The sequence below is a fragment of the Dermacentor silvarum genome, chromosome 11 (assembly GCF_013339745.2).
Source record: "Dermacentor silvarum isolate Dsil-2018 chromosome 11, BIME_Dsil_1.4, whole genome shotgun sequence".
NCBI classification, from domain to species: domain Eukaryota; kingdom Metazoa; phylum Arthropoda; class Arachnida; order Ixodida; family Ixodidae; genus Dermacentor; species Dermacentor silvarum.
This window is the reverse complement of record NC_051164.1, coordinates 117,663,317-117,678,754: the sequence shown is the minus strand read 5'-3', so window position 1 is coordinate 117,678,754 and position 15,438 is coordinate 117,663,317. Positions and strand designations below refer to the sequence as shown.

At 48.7% G+C, this 15,438-nt stretch overlaps 1 protein-coding gene across 3 annotated transcripts in view; it reads right to left on the bottom strand.

The window, feature by feature from the left end:
• Nucleotides 1-15,438, bottom strand: part of LOC119432357 (AP-3 complex subunit delta-1-like) — a 213,500-nt gene that overhangs the window by 79,682 nt on the left and 118,380 nt on the right. For all 3 annotated transcript variants that reach the window (XM_049659316.1, XM_037699524.2, XM_049659315.1), the window contains exon 25: nucleotides 5,789-5,899. In XM_049659316.1, coding sequence (XP_049515273.1) covers nucleotides 5,789-5,899 — 111 coding nt within the window. The remainder of the gene's footprint in view (nucleotides 1-5,788; nucleotides 5,900-15,438) is intronic.

Below are 15,438 nucleotides of genomic sequence, written 5' to 3'. Positions count from 1 at the left end.
TTCACGGCTTTGTCGTTTGGCGTACGTATATACATACTAATTTCGCATCAACGAAGTTCCACCAACACAAAATTTTTCAGCGTGACTCGTTAATTTCGTTGTAGCGGGACTCCACTGCATATGAAAGCTTGGAAAATATTTTTTACAGCGAAGCTGTATACCTCTACCAGCCAAGGAAATTTTCGTGTCGTTGGCGTAAGCAAAAAACGTCACGGTAAGCAAGTGGCTCGTGATCGTGCTCGGCACGCGCTCTCGCCGAGCGTCCCGCGTGCCGAGCGCTTCCTGCGTTCGTCGCCATCGTCCACAGTCGGCCGCGTTGCCGCTCATCATTTCAGCGTAGAATTTCACTTCTCTTCTGTCGTCGTAATGGGGAGGCTGCGTTTACGGGGTTATGAGCCATTGCTTAAGGCAGTATGAGCCGATTAGCAGCGCATCACTGCATGCTTCGCACCTCCCAAGGTTTCACATTAATAAAGCTGCATTTCACTCAATGGGTCATTTGACACTTACACATACAATTTAATTTATCGCTCAAACTGAGCCTACAACCTCGTGCTACTGTAATAACTAATAAAAACTAAAAAGTAAGAAAGGCGTCCATAATGGCCAAATTGCTTAGGGAGTTAAAGAAAAAAATGATGGTTTCACAGCATACAGCTCAGCACTCGTTTTCAAAAGAAAAACCAGAAAACAAGCATCAAAACCACATGATGTATGATAAGGCGCGTGTGAACAATGGGAACGCCCTCTGATGCGTTACGGTAAAGATTAGGTTTGCAGCTGCTTGGTAAAGGTTGACGTCATTCAAAACCTTCGTGTGCAGTGCAAACCGTATAATGTATGCTAATGATGGCTGCAAATAATGCGAAGCACATTCCTTCTTCCACATGTCTTTCCCGGTAAAGATTACGGCTGCGTAAGCTACACTGAGTGGAAAAGTACCCCAACATCATAGAAATCACGTAGTGACGTCACCACGTTCTAGCAACTCATTCAATTCATTCCGAACTACCATGGGTAGACCACGGAAAGTAAAGACTGCCAGAAGAACAGCGTGAATATAATGTCGTTGTGAAGTATTAAAGGGTGTGGTTAAGTACATTTCACTTGTCTCTGGTTTCACTCTTTGTAGAGCCAGGTGTGTTAATTCAAGTGATGTCACAATGGGTAATCATTGTGGGTGTCGTTTACAGCTTCGCTGTCCAACCACCTTCACAGCGTGGATTGGAGCTCCAGGTTGTTTTTTATCAATAGAATGTCTGCTGAATTGAATCAAGTGCTTCCTTTCCTCTGACGCTAAATAATTAGTGACATTTATGCTGTACAGAATACCAATGAGATTCCAAGCTAAATAGTGTACCTGTGTTCTATGGCAATCTTTTATTGTAAAAAAAGATTTTGCTTTCCAGCTTTCCTGCAAAATACAGAAGGGCTTTTCCTATCTTTACGACAGATGGGATATCAGTAAGGCCAATCTGTGCCGCAGACAAAAGTGCGGACCGTGCATTACGTGACTCGATTACCATTCCACGCATAGCCTCCTTTGAAGCTGTGAGGGTCGACAACGGTAGGTGCTGATGACAAAGAGCAGGCGCCGTTTCGGTGTTATTTGCCACTTGTCAAAGATTCTGAAATCAGGAGGGTCACGGCAAGTTCATGCGATGCTTCACTACTCCCCCCTTACCCCCTTGTCCATCCACTGGCGGTGCAAATGTACGCAGCCAGTAGAGCACTATATTCACATGAAACTTTCCTGCCCGTCATGTAAATCCAAAGCAAGTCATGTACCGTATAGACTCGTGTAAAGGCCGCACCCCCAACTTCGCTGCCCAATGTACTGAAAAAAAAAAAAAAAAAAAAACATTTCCAACGGAGAAGCAATCGCGTTCGGTGCCCTGATGCCACGTGCACGCATTGGCGAATTTTCGCGCGCTGCGTACTTTCGCATGCCGCTACTATATGGCGAGAGCCAGGGTGTGAACAAGATCTGGGTGTGCACAAGTCGCCGATTGGGCCTGCACCATTTTGACCAAAAGGTTCGGTCTCGTGTAAAGGCCACACCTCGACAAAATTGAAAAAAAAGTGCGGCCCTTACACAAGTCTACACGGTAACAGGTTGCTCGTATCTACAAAAAGAGACCAATGTGCATCCACAAACGGCATCAGGAATGAGAAGACGGTGCATGGTGCGTCACAAAGATGGTGGCCAACTTTGTTGCCATCCCATACACTCGCTTTCATTTGAGAGGCGGTTTGTCAACTTTCAAGTGTTGCGCAGCTGGTGTGAATAGATCTGTGTTGATTCGACATCAAACCATAACATTAGTCCCCGACACCCGACGCAGCAGTGCCGATTAGGCCTGATGGCCTAGGCAGCATGGCCGCAACGAAAATTTGCTGCTAGCCAATGTGGTAATGGGCTGCAAGCTGTTGTGAAATGCTTGCTGCTAATATTTTTGTACAGGTGGCTCATCAGTGATCGGTTCTGATCAAGATCATGCGTATGGGTTAGACTGACCACTATTTCAATGCCGTTAACCCATTCACAACCACAGCCGGTGATCCGGTGGACGATGATTAAGGCCAAAGTCGGAGTGGAAAATCGGAGCTCGGGGAACGACTGTTCCTGGCTATTTTGATGTGAGAGCATCAAGTGGCCCATTGAGCAATAAAGCCAGCTTCTGCAGTAGCGAAACGGCACCTAAATTCCCCTTGGCTGCGACGCCATGCCACGTGCACACTTTGATGGAGAGGTGAAAGGGAACAACTGCTGCCATGCTGGCGCACCAGGTGTTGTGTGAGGGGAAAGGGCATCGCTGCGACGCCACGTCACCCTCGCTCTCGCTCTCGGAAGCCCGTGTTATCCACGCGTTCCTTGCCCGCACAAGCTCTCGCCAGTGTTCCAACTTCGCCTTGGTAATCGCTATAAAGAAATTATTGTTTCAAAAGACCAGAATAAATTTGAAAGGAACAAATTCCCTGACAATTACGATAGTCCCTAATGCGAAATTAGAGCACAGCTCTATACACGTTTTCGTTTCGCGATATATTGGCTAGAGGACAATCTGTCTCGTGCGGCCAGTTGCAAACGAAGCAAGTGTGGCGTGACTGCCTCGCTAATCTGGAGATCACAAGAGCCAGTGCGTGGGTGACGCTTGGGTGCGATTCACAGCAGCCGCCACTGACAGACCGCCCAGACGACGCGCGCTACTCTGGCGCCATCTCGTAGGCATTGTTGCCGCACTACACTATTCTTCTCACTACCCTCTCTCGCTTTCTGCTTCATGGTTCCACTGCACCCTCCTCTGCGCTTTCCTCCTCGCACCTTTCATCCCCCAAGCCACTCCACGTTCGCTCATTCATCTTTCACTGTGCTCGTTCGCTCGGGTATGCCGCCGATGCTCGCTGCAGGAATGGGCGCCTAAGACCTGCACACTAAAACGTTGGCGGTAGTGAGTTTCGAACCTATGGCCCCACGCTCAGAAGCCGAGTGTTACCCACGGGGCTAAACGAGCGCCTCCTTAATAGCAAACCTGCACCTTCTGCATCCTCATTAGATACTATGACAGTCAGGCAAGGTAGCATGACGTCATGGATCAAAGTGCATTGGCTATTTAGGAGGCATTGGCCAAGTGTCTCATCATGCTCGCTTACCCGCGAGGAGTTCATAACTCGAAGGACTGCTCAGTGGCGTTCAATTGGACATTAATGCTTTCGCATTCACATCTCCTAAGAAGTGATTAGGTGTCCTCGAATTTTTTTTCATTGATGGCAGCACATTGCAAGCTATTTTCTAGTTTTGTTCACACTAGATGGACATATTTGTCAACGCTTTCAGGTGGAGTTGCTTGTAAGACAATGGAAAGCTAGAAGCTCGCCAGACTCCGCTCGGTTGTTTTAGCTCTTGCAACAAGGATACCAGGCATGAAGAAAAGCGTTCAGGCTTCTGAGTGGGTTCATTTTTTCCAGCGGATACTACTGAAAACTGTGATGCAGAACTATTTGATGCTGTGCTTAGTTTTCAAGGGCTAAGTTCAAAAGTCCAAGAGGCGTTCTGAGGGCAGAAAACGAAAAAGTGCACTCCACGTTCCTCCATGTCGTATTTTTTTTAATGCTCATTTTCTAGTTATTTTACTGCATTTAATGCAGCAGCCTTTTGTGAACAAAATAAATAAGACATTTTGTAAATATGATATCTGTAGTAAATTCAGAGCAATTTTCTTACAACACAGGAAAATGTGCAGCGGAACACCAAGAGCGGCTGTGCACCAAGTGGGTGGAAGCGAAGAGTTTAAGTTTTTTGCCGCATATTCAATATGATCTGCCTGCCTTCCAGCAGCTAATTGGCCTGTTGCCTCTGCCTGCGTCAGGTTATCCTTTCAATTGGTCCTGTCGACCTGGACAATCCTTTTAACTACAAAGGCAGACCCGGCCGATGCGGTGCCATTCTGCGAATCCTGGCGTTCATGATGAGGCTGACATCAGGGAGTGCATGATGTAGGGCAGAAGCAGTTAGCTACGGTGTAAGCTGGGGTGGCCTGTCTGCAGCGCACTCGACGCTCTTTATGCACCGAAAAAGGTGAAGTGAGATGCTGGCTTGCACTGTATCGAGAATGAGGGGCTCTGCAGCATACGCAATGCGCGTTAGTGCCTGGGTCTTCACACCAAACATAAGCTGACTGCTTATAGTTTCAATGTAAAAATATTTCAGCCCTATGAACTTCAAAATACCGAACTTTTCAAAATAACAATCATTATTCAGTTTTCATGTCATGTTATTAACGCCTCAGTACTATGAATTAATACACTCAAACCTCATTATAACAAAGATGAAGAGGAGCCAAAATTACTTCGTTATATCCATTACTTCGTTATATTCACTATTGGAATTGACTGCAATATATGCCCAATGGGGTGCACAATTATAAACATTGCGGCCCATGGAACTGCTACACGGCCAAGCATGGGATGAAATTGGAATAAAACAACAAACGAATCTTTGGCGTGTGCAACGCGTGACTTCTTGGCACCTCACGCGACAGCCTTTAGATAGCTGCCTTCTGTTCCATTGTGATGGTCTTTCGCTTCCACTTTCCACTTGGCTCGTCGCGACTGAGCAGCACGTGACACACAACACAATACTCCGCAACAAGATTGAGGGAGAGGAAAAAGTGAATGCACTAATCGTTCGCACCGGTACCGCCGACGCGCGTAGCTACACGGGGTGGCACAGGCATGTCCTGGGTGTGACCCCCCGAGTTTCCACTAAGCAGTTCTCAAAGGCAAGGTCCTGGCTGTGCCTGCGGGGCGCATCACAGAGACAGAGAGAAGTGAATGTACAAATCTTTCACGCTGTCATGCATAGCTGCACAGCATCGTGTGACTCGTGCAGGCTTGCATGTGGCCCCCGAAATTGCGCCAGGGAGATCTTGGAGACTACGCCCAGCTGCGCACCACATGGGCAGGCGCGCAGTAAAATTGAATGCACTAATCTCTCGTACCACTAAGCGTAGGCTTGCAAAGAAAGCTTCGCTTTTATACATTTAGGGCTTCTCTGTTACAGAGGCATAAACCCTTTCTGGGAGATTGGCCAAAAATGGACACGCATCCGGTTGAACATACCCAGTGGCATGTGGCCCAAGTTGCTATCTAGTGGCCAAGACTGTAGCTACCGCAAAGTAGGGGGGTGGGAGTTGGAAAGAAAGCTTTGCATTAATAATACATGTTTTTGATCTGCTGACCAATCCTTGCAATGGGCGACAACTCTAAATGTCCATGGTGTGCTCACCTTGACATGCGAGGATGCTTCCTCAGCGGGACTTTCTGAGCCGTGACTGGCCTCTGGCAGCAGCTGGCCCTTCCGATGCTCCTTGTGCCCCTTCTTGCGATGCTTCTTCTCCTGGTGGAGAACACTGTCACTCAGTTTTTGATAACATCACTTGTGACTACCCTAAGATGTTTTACAGTTCAACATCAAGCGACTTGCTGTCCTTATTCACGTCCAGCACAAACTTCCAGCAATGGCCAAGTGCCAAATGCAAAGTCGACCACAAAAGATTACGGACCACGAGATCTGACGAAAAGCTGAATATCTCTGCGGCCTCGCAATGGAGCCAAGTACAGTAAAAGCTCATTATTTCACAACTCATTAATTTGAAATTTTGGATAATTCGAAGTAGCTGCTGCCGTCCATTCAACAATGTATTGAAAGCAATATGTAACGCATCCCGCTAATTCACATCGAAATCCAGACCGCCACCGATAATTCAAACTCCGTATCATCGTGCATGGGTAGAGTGCTGGTGCACAGGAGCACATTGGCGACGCTTGTATCGCCACGCGGGCCGTGCAGCTTTGCTTTTTTAGGTGACTGTTCCTGCGGTGAGCGTCGGCGGCGGCGTGTGCTCCAATTAAACGCACCCATGCCGCTTTGCTGACAGTTGCAGACAGCCATTCAAAGCAGTGCGCGGGTTGGGGATTGTTCTGCGCATGCTCCAAAGAGAGCAGCTGACGGCGCATGCGTCGAAGTATAGAGGGGATGGCATTTCAGCTGGCGCAGGGCAACGGCGTAACTGACCGCTAGCGACGCTCGCCCACACGCCGAAAACATCGGACTATAAACGCGCCTTTACTTCGACGCGCGCGCCATCAGCTGCATTCGCAACCCACGCGCCACTTTGAACGGCTGTCTGCAACGGTCGGCGAAGTGGCGTGGGCCCCTTTTTCTTACGCACAATGCATTGTCAGTCAGCGCAGTCGGTGCGAAGAATGCACAGATGGAGCAAGAGCCATCTCGATGTCGGGCACATTAGACTGCATTGGCCTCGTACGGTTACGTTGGCTGCGCCAGTGCGTTGAACGATAGACTTTCTTGCCAATGTGACGTAGTGTGTGCGTGCACTATATATACACCTTAACCGAGCGATTTTTTGTCCGACTTTCAATAGTTTGAATTTTCTTAGCATCCCCATGGAATTCGAATTAACGAGCTTTTACTGTATTTGCATTTCCAGCTGGAATGGATATAATGTGGTCTTTCCCGACTCCCATTTAACTTCCCACAGAACTCAAGATACACGCATACAGCTTACAGTGAAGTCTTGCAAGACGATATATTTGTTATGATGCGGTTGCCGGAAAATCCTGCAGACAAGTGAGGCAGTGAGCGCGCTTCTCAACGAGTTGCGCCGGTCGAGGAGAGGATGATGAGGGTGATGCAGAGGAGGAGGAGATGCAGAGCGAGTGAACGAACAAGGTATGGAGAAAAAAATTTAAAGACGTGGCAGCAGCATGCTGGCTCAGCGGGAGCGCGGGGATTGCTTAGGCGACAGAGAAGCCTTTTACAAGCGAAGATTGTTTATGTCTAGCCTGAACGTCCGTGTCTGTTCGCAGAAACTATCATCATCAACACTGGCTCGAGCGCCGTCTTCTTCCACAGCTGGCACGTTGGCGCCCCTCGGCGCAACCTCGCTAGTACCGTTGCTCCCGCGTTCATCGTCGTCATCGTCTTCTAGAGCTGGCTCCGTTGCCGCTCATCCTTCTAGCGTAGAATTTCACTTCTCTTCTGTCATCGTAATGAGGAGGCCGCGTTTACGCAGGTATGAGCCATTGCTTAAGGGGGTATGAGCCATTCATTGTCTTACGTGACGGACAGATTTAATTTTGACGCAACTTCATTTTGAAGAGTCACATGCAGTAATGGCGGGCAGATGCTGCTAACCACGCCACCGAGCAAACTCGAGACATTGAACGCAAGCGTTTGTGATTCGATAAGAACTTGTCCCTCATAAGTGTGATCCACTTCGACGAACAGCGACACAATGCCTTGGAAGTGTTGAAGGAACATTATGCTACTAATGGAAAAGACCTTGGTGAATTTAGAGTTTGGGATACGTGTAAGGAATCTTTAATCAAGGAAAAACTGCCTGCGTTCACCACTGTGAACGGGTACGTATACCCTCCATTTGTTGTGATGAAACTTATCATCCATCTTCACAGAGTGGAAGGGCCGACAAATTTTTGCTCTGGCCACTTGTGAGCGGCGCGCAGTCCGCACCAAATGCATGCACGTGGTCGCTTTTTGGCTCTCCAGTTCATGTGTGGAAAGTAAATAAGGCCACTGACTAATATTTTCAGATGCAGACGGGGTCTTAAAAATGTCTGAATTATCAGGCAGGCTGGAAAAATGAATTTCGACGGTGAAATCCATCACCGCGAAAAAATTGGTCAAGGCCACGAACGCGGTTTGTGTTCACCCATCGTGATGTACATTGTTGTGAAGTGCAGATATCGCACGTGCGACCATGACCCCATGACACTGTCAGTTTAAACTGTGTTCCACAAGTTCTTTAGTTCGGAATGTTTTCCACACTATCCCCACGCAAGCTTTTGCTGTTCCTGCCAGTACTTTATAAAAACGTCCGCTTTACGTCTTCGCAGTAGTTGCCAGCTCATTGCCCACGGACACCGTTTCATGCACACCGCCGTCAGTTTAGCACGTGCACGTGATCTAACTCCAGATCTTCGTGTATTCATCTACAGGTAAAAGTATACTGTATTTATTTAAATGTAGGCCGATAGTTTTTTTTCAAATAATCATATACAAAACTCTAGGGTCGGCTTAGATTCGAGGATTTTGAAAAATGCGCCAGTTTTTAAGTGAAACTGATACATATGGTGCATATTTAGCACCATCTAGAAAAGTAAGTATCGCAGCCGCTACTAGCCGCGCCAGTAGAAAACTAAAGTACACGAGCAACGTCGTAGTATCGGTATGGTGTAGCATCGGCGCGCGGCATGGCATTATCGTAATGGCACCAAACAGGCAATGCCACTATAGCACCGCTTTTTAACGAACAGTTGTGCTAGTTGCAGAGGCATAGTCAAACGTTCAAACCAGGCGGGACTTCGGCATCGATGAGAAAAACGTTTGTCGTTGGAGGGGGCAATGATGTATACGTGTGCAGCGTGGCGGTATAATAATGGCACCAAACAGGCGATGCCACTATAGTACCGCTTTCTAACGAACAGTTGCGCTAGCCGCAAAGGCATCGTCAAACGTTCAAGCCGGGCAGGACTTCGGCATCGATGAGAAAAACGTCCGTCGTTGGAGGGAGCAACGGGAGATGCTTTTAGCGCGTGCCGCAAGGAGGATGACATTTACCCAGGAACTTTGATTGTGCACTCCTTCAGAAAGTGCAGCATCTCTAATGCGCTTGATGGTACTGAATATAGTGCATTGTTTGAAAGTGGCAGTGATAAGGAAGATAGCGACAAGGCTGGCAGCGATATGACGTAGACTCAGCTCGGCATGTTCATATTCAATAAATGCTGTTTTCATTTTGTGACCCCTGTCCTCGCCTTTTTGCTCGGCCTACATTTGAGGCAAGTTTTTTTTTTTTTTCTGACTTCGGACTTTAGGGGGTTGGCTTAGAATCGGAGTCGGCCTAGATTCAAGTAAATACGGTATATCAAGGGAGAGCTTACTACAACGGAATGCCGCACAGGACTTCCACCAGCTAGGCCTAACCAGCGCCATCACGTTGGGAGCCAGCGGGCAAAGTTGCGGTTTGGTGCACAGTCAACGAAATGCTTCGCAGCGGCTGTACAACTCTTGGACCTCACCAAGGAAAGTAAGGGCACATCCCGGTTGCATGCTTCAATTTCCGGACACACGTGGCTGCTTGATCTACATGTTTTGCATGTGCACAGCCTTTGAAAAATGTTGTTTTGGTTATAGCGCTGTATCGCTTACAGGGTGGAAATCCGTGACTCTGCGGACTTATGTTACAAGTGGTCTACACTGTAGTATACACGAACAACATTGTGATGTACAGTTTTACTGGCTACTACTACAGTAGCTGCTTGGAAATTCAATGTTTTCTGAGATCCTGCGGTCCGTAAGCCTTTGTGGTAGACCGTACATACATCATACCTACAATTCTCCCATGGTTCATTGTGCAAAATCAGCCACACACTACGCTTCATGTTGGCTTGAGCTAAACCTAAAATGGATCTTCCTGTCAGCTGTTCAGGCTATGAAATATTCTCAGGTAAACATCACATATTTAAAGACCGCAAAAAACTTTGTCTGCTTGTGAGAAGGGGCTGCTGCATGTGCACAGATAGCTTAGCTTCCAAAAATATCTAGGTCCAAGATGGAACTCTTACACATAAATATATGGTGTACAGAAAAACCTTGTTAATTTGGACTTCACGGGACCAATAAAAAAAAAGTCTGAATTAACCAAACGTCAAACTACCAAGGGTATCAAGAAAACAATAAGCAAATGCTTACTTCGTCAACACACTTTTAGTTACTGAATTAATCAGTAATTCCTGATTCTACCTATTTTGTACAAAAAGCAGTGCAGAAGCTTCGATCTGGTGGGCGATTAGCGTTCACAGAAGCGAAGGCTACGTGACTTCCTTCACAGCGCGGCAAAGCGCATGTCTTCAAGACATGTTTTTCATTATTGTGCGCACAACCCGATTATTTTTTCGCCAGTGAGCTGGTCGCCAATAAAACCGCTGCGGATGAGACCGTGGCTGTTATCGACACGATCATGGATGGCGACCATGCAATTCTGAAGGCAAGCAGCCGACGCACGCACAGAGCCAAACGAAAGTACTGTTTGCCACAACCGTTGCAGACGCAACCGCAGCTACTATCGACGCGATTATGGATGGTTCTGAAGCCACACGGCCGACATGTGCACCAAGTCAGGAGGAAACTGCGGTCACTATCTTCGCGATCATGGACGGCGACCACGCACACAGCTGATGCATGCCTCGAAACTACTGCTTGCCGCAGTCACTGTGGACGAAAACATGGTCACTACTGATGTGATCATGGATGGTGACTGCACAGCTCAGGCACGGATCCGGGGGGGATGTCCGGATGTCCTGACCCCCCCCTCAGATTTCTGCATCACCCCTCGCCGACAGGGTGATACCCCATCACCCTGTCATAATATGGCCAACAGCATTCTTCAAAAGTACTTTTCGCGAGTACCAGTGGTAGCAGCCGTTTAGAAGTAAAGCTAGCTCGCTCATAAGCTTAGCTGTTTTCCGTAGCAGTGTAGTGTCGCAAGTTGTCGTTAATTTTTCTCAAGAACACTTGGACCTCCTGGCGCCGGCTGTGCCTTACTGGTTCCGTCAGCGGCATCTTGCAAACGAGGGGACGTCTCTTTCGTCAAGCACGCCGATATCCGCACGAGCGCCTTCGTGCCTGATATAACTGAGTTCCCCCGCGGAGTGTCATCGGAGTGCCTCTTACCATTACCTGGAAAAGCCAGTGGTGCGGCATAGCGCGTCCACGCCGGAGAAAAAAAAAGCTAACAAAGCAGAGAGGCGTCGACAGCAGCAATGTGATTACAGACATCGCAAACACAGACAGCGAAAGCTGTACCGCGCAAAAGCGGAGAATGCATCGAAGGACCAGGGGTGCGATCTTGTACGCGTTCCAAAATGGAACAGAGGGGGTCCGTTCCATCGAGCCGCACACGATTGGTCAATTTGATCGTCACGGTTCAAATTGACCAATCGTGTGCGGCTCGATGGAACGGACTGCCTCCGTTCCATTTTGGAACGCGTACAAGATCGCGCCCCATGAGTCCGAGGACGAACATCACCGTCTGCAGTCGGTCACGCAGGAGACGCTTCAGGAAGAATAGGGTGCCTCGATGCCAGGCAGCGTTGACATCGAGGCACCCTACAGGACGAAAGTCTTGCCGCGCCTCCTCCTGGCGGCCACATGCAACAAATCAGCCCGAGCCATCCTCTGAGCCCGCTACAAAACCTTCTAGTACACTGTAGCCGAACAAAGCTGAGACCACGCCATCTTTCTTTGAGTTTTATGCTGTCTCCCGTCAGAGTGCCCCAGTGTACAGACTAAGTTTGATCAACTTAAACAGTAACTAGATCAACTTAATAGGTCCCACTGTCCTTCCCCCCCCCCCCCCCCCACAGTTTCATCTGTCTGCACTTCAATGCCACGTAGCGACTGCGTGGAATTTTGGTGCTACAATGTCACAGAAAAAGATATTGACATTTCGCCTTAAATCTCTGTTTTAAGGTCACTGTAAGGTATAGAAAAAGTGAGGGAGCTAGCCTCGCACTTGCCTCGCGCTCGCGCCACTACTCGCGCGTTTGTCGACGCTGGGGAGGAGGAGGGAAATGTAAGCTGTGGTGTGGGAGGGCATTGATGGAAAGGGCAACGGTGACGCTGGGGAGGAGGAGGGAAATATCACCAGCAGCGCAGCAGGGGCATTGAGGGCAAGCGCGGTGGCAGCGCTGGGGAGGAGAAAAATGTCAGCGGCAGCGCCTGTAGAACGTTCTGGAAACGGCGGCAGCGCGCTCGCGCTCCATGTATACGTCGCCGCGTGCGCACAGAGCTTTATTCCACATCGTTATGGGTCCAACTAGGCTTTCGCCTTCACATTCTTAGAAAGTTCTAAGCATCCCCCGTAATTTTTTCTCCGGTGTCCAAGTGTTCTTTTCAAGACACTGAAGCCACCAAAGGTAATTATGCATACCAAAAAAACCCCTTAAACTACACTCTTTGATTTACGGGTTTTCTTTTGCTTAAAGTAAGTCCCCGCAAATGTATATAAAAACCAGAAAGACAAGTTACCGTTCTCCATTTTGAATTTCCCTTCTCTTCTGTCGTAGTAATGGGGAGGCCTCTGTGTCTTGTGCTAAACAGCTAAAGTCGTCATCCACCTTCACAAAGTGCAATGGCTAATAATGTTTTTGCTTCCTGTGTGTTCTAGCCAGATTTACACCAAGAACTTCATACCATGTTGTTACGCATTTTATATGTGACATATAAATTGTATCGTTCGTTTCTACAAAAATGAAAGAACTACCCAGCCCCTACCTCAAATGTGAAACAAGCCTTTGTCAATTAAATTCAAACGTAGCGAGGTCCACTCATTACCTCTAGATGTTGCCCTGCGTGGATTGTCAGGGAACTCAAGGATTGTCAGGGAGCAAACAGTGCACAAACGCAGCAGTAATTTTTGTTATACAGTTAAACCTGCTTATAACGAACCTCCATATAACGAATTCCTGGATATAATGAAGTTTTTCGATTCCCCGCCGTTACTCTATAGAAGCACATGTATTTGAGACCTCTACGTAACGAAGTGGCAGCGGGAGACCCCCTCGATATAACGAATTTTCCCCTCTGACCACCTAGAAATTTCGCCCCAAATTTTGTCATTTTTGCGCGAGCAGCAACCGGAAGCACCTTCTCCGCCGCAATGGAATGCGAAGCGAGCGCACGTGTGCGTGCATGCGTGTGCGAGGCGGCCCTGCATCCCTCAACCCGGCGATCTTGCCGCGGCGGCCGTGACCTTTCCCCCTCCCTTCATTCAAATCTGATCCTGCCGCTTGCTGCAGCTGGCCTAGCCCGCCAAGCCGGCACTCTCTCCTTTTCCAGCTGATGTTGCCGACGCGCTGGTACACGCTGTGGCACATCAGACTCGATGAGCGCGGTCACGCGCTGTCAAACGCTGGCGGCGTGTGGAAGCGCCGCTGGAGAAGCGAGCGAAGTGACCTTCGCGCTGTTGTCTATCGCTTCAACGCAAACTGAGTGCCAAGAACACACAAAACGCAGAAAGCTACGAGCCGCCGACGCATCTACACTGCTAGACTCTGCCCCAACGCAGATCGCTTCCAAGATACGGCCTGCGCGACCGCGCATCGCCCCGCTATCCCTCCCCCTCCGCTCCCTCGCCGGTGCCTCGAGCGCAACGGAAGAAGCCGCGCTTCCTCCCTGCTTTTCTTGCGCGCGCGAGATTTAGACGCGGTCGTCGGCTCCCCTCGCACGTTTTCACTCACACATACAGCATACGGCGCACGGCGACTGCGTTATCGCCCTTGGACTTTAGGGTACGGCAAAAACACGCTAGCGGCAAAAACACGCAGCAAAAACGCGCGGCAAAAGCGGCACGAATCGGGGGTCTTGCGGCGTGCCGCACGAAATGGGTTCTGCGGCAAATGCCGCGTGCTGCGAGATGAAGAACCAATCAAGAGCGACGAGGGTGACATCACGAAGCCATCACAACCGAAACGCCGCCGGTCCGCACCAGGTTTTCAATCGACGATCTTCGTCTCTCGCATGAAACAATGAGCGCTCGCGGTGTTGCTCGCCCGTTCGGAAAGCGCGGGAGATCTTATCGCGTTGCCGTGTGGCGAGACGCGGCAAGGCGCTGACGTGCAGCAACTTGCCGCTCGCTGCATGACGCGCGCGTTTTTTGCCGCTAGCGTGGCCTGTACCCTTATATATGGAATATCTATGAGCCAAAACCAATTTTAGGGCCACAACGCGTCAAGGACACCATCTTTATATAGCAAATACGGATCTCAAGGGCCATACTTTTGCTGGCGGAAATTGAAAATACATCAGTTGTCGCCCCTGGCACTTTGGGTGGCTAATGCCATTGTCAAGCCACCAAGCCAAGCGACATGAAAAGTGAAAATGGCCGCTCGGGCCGGCGCGGGGTGGCAGTTCGCAACGTATGATGCGGGAACGGTCCCACAGTTGTGGTAACCCAATGCATTGGTAACCCAATGCATTGAGTTCTATGGGAGTTGTGCCGGGACCGGTCACAAACGACGTAACAGCCAGGAAAACGCAGCCCCCGGGAACGTAACAGGGAGGTTCTACTGTAACACTATATGACGCTACGACGCCATCGTGACGCTCGCTCTTCGTTTCCGATGCCTCGCGCTTGTGCGAAACGACACGCTTACACGCATCTGGTACCTGGTGTGACATTCCGAGGATGAGTGCTTCGACGAAAACGGAAAACGGGTGCACGTTACAATTGAGGGCGCGTTAGAATCGAGTAAATACGGTAAACGTTTATTTTTCGAAGTTTCGTGCCGAACCTGCATATAACGAAATCCTCTTTATAACGAAGTTTTTCGGGAATTTGTCAATTTCGTTATATCCAGGTTTAACTGTATGTTGTTTTATTCCCATGTTGCTTTCATTATTCATGATAAACCGTAATAAACTATTAAACTGTTAAGCTGTGCACTTTTTATTTTTAAGAGTTGACCGTTCTGTCCACCATATTCATAGGAATAACTCTCCCCGCACTCTTACGACTCATCTGTTCTTCGTGAGGAGTACGCAGCTTTCAGTTTCACAACTAATAAGGTGGTTCCGCGACCAACCTCCTTAATGAAAATGATCTCTTGCTGATATGTTCATATATCATCTTCATCATCAGCCTATATTTATATCCACTGCAGGACAAAAGCCTCTCCCTGCAATCTCCAATTATCCCTGTCTTGCGCTAGCTGATTCCAACTTCCGCCTGCAAATTTCAAAACTTCATTCCCCGGCCTAGGGTAAATATATAAAATAATAACAACTAATAACTAAACTAAGAAATAAGCATAGGCAGCTTTTACAACTGTACC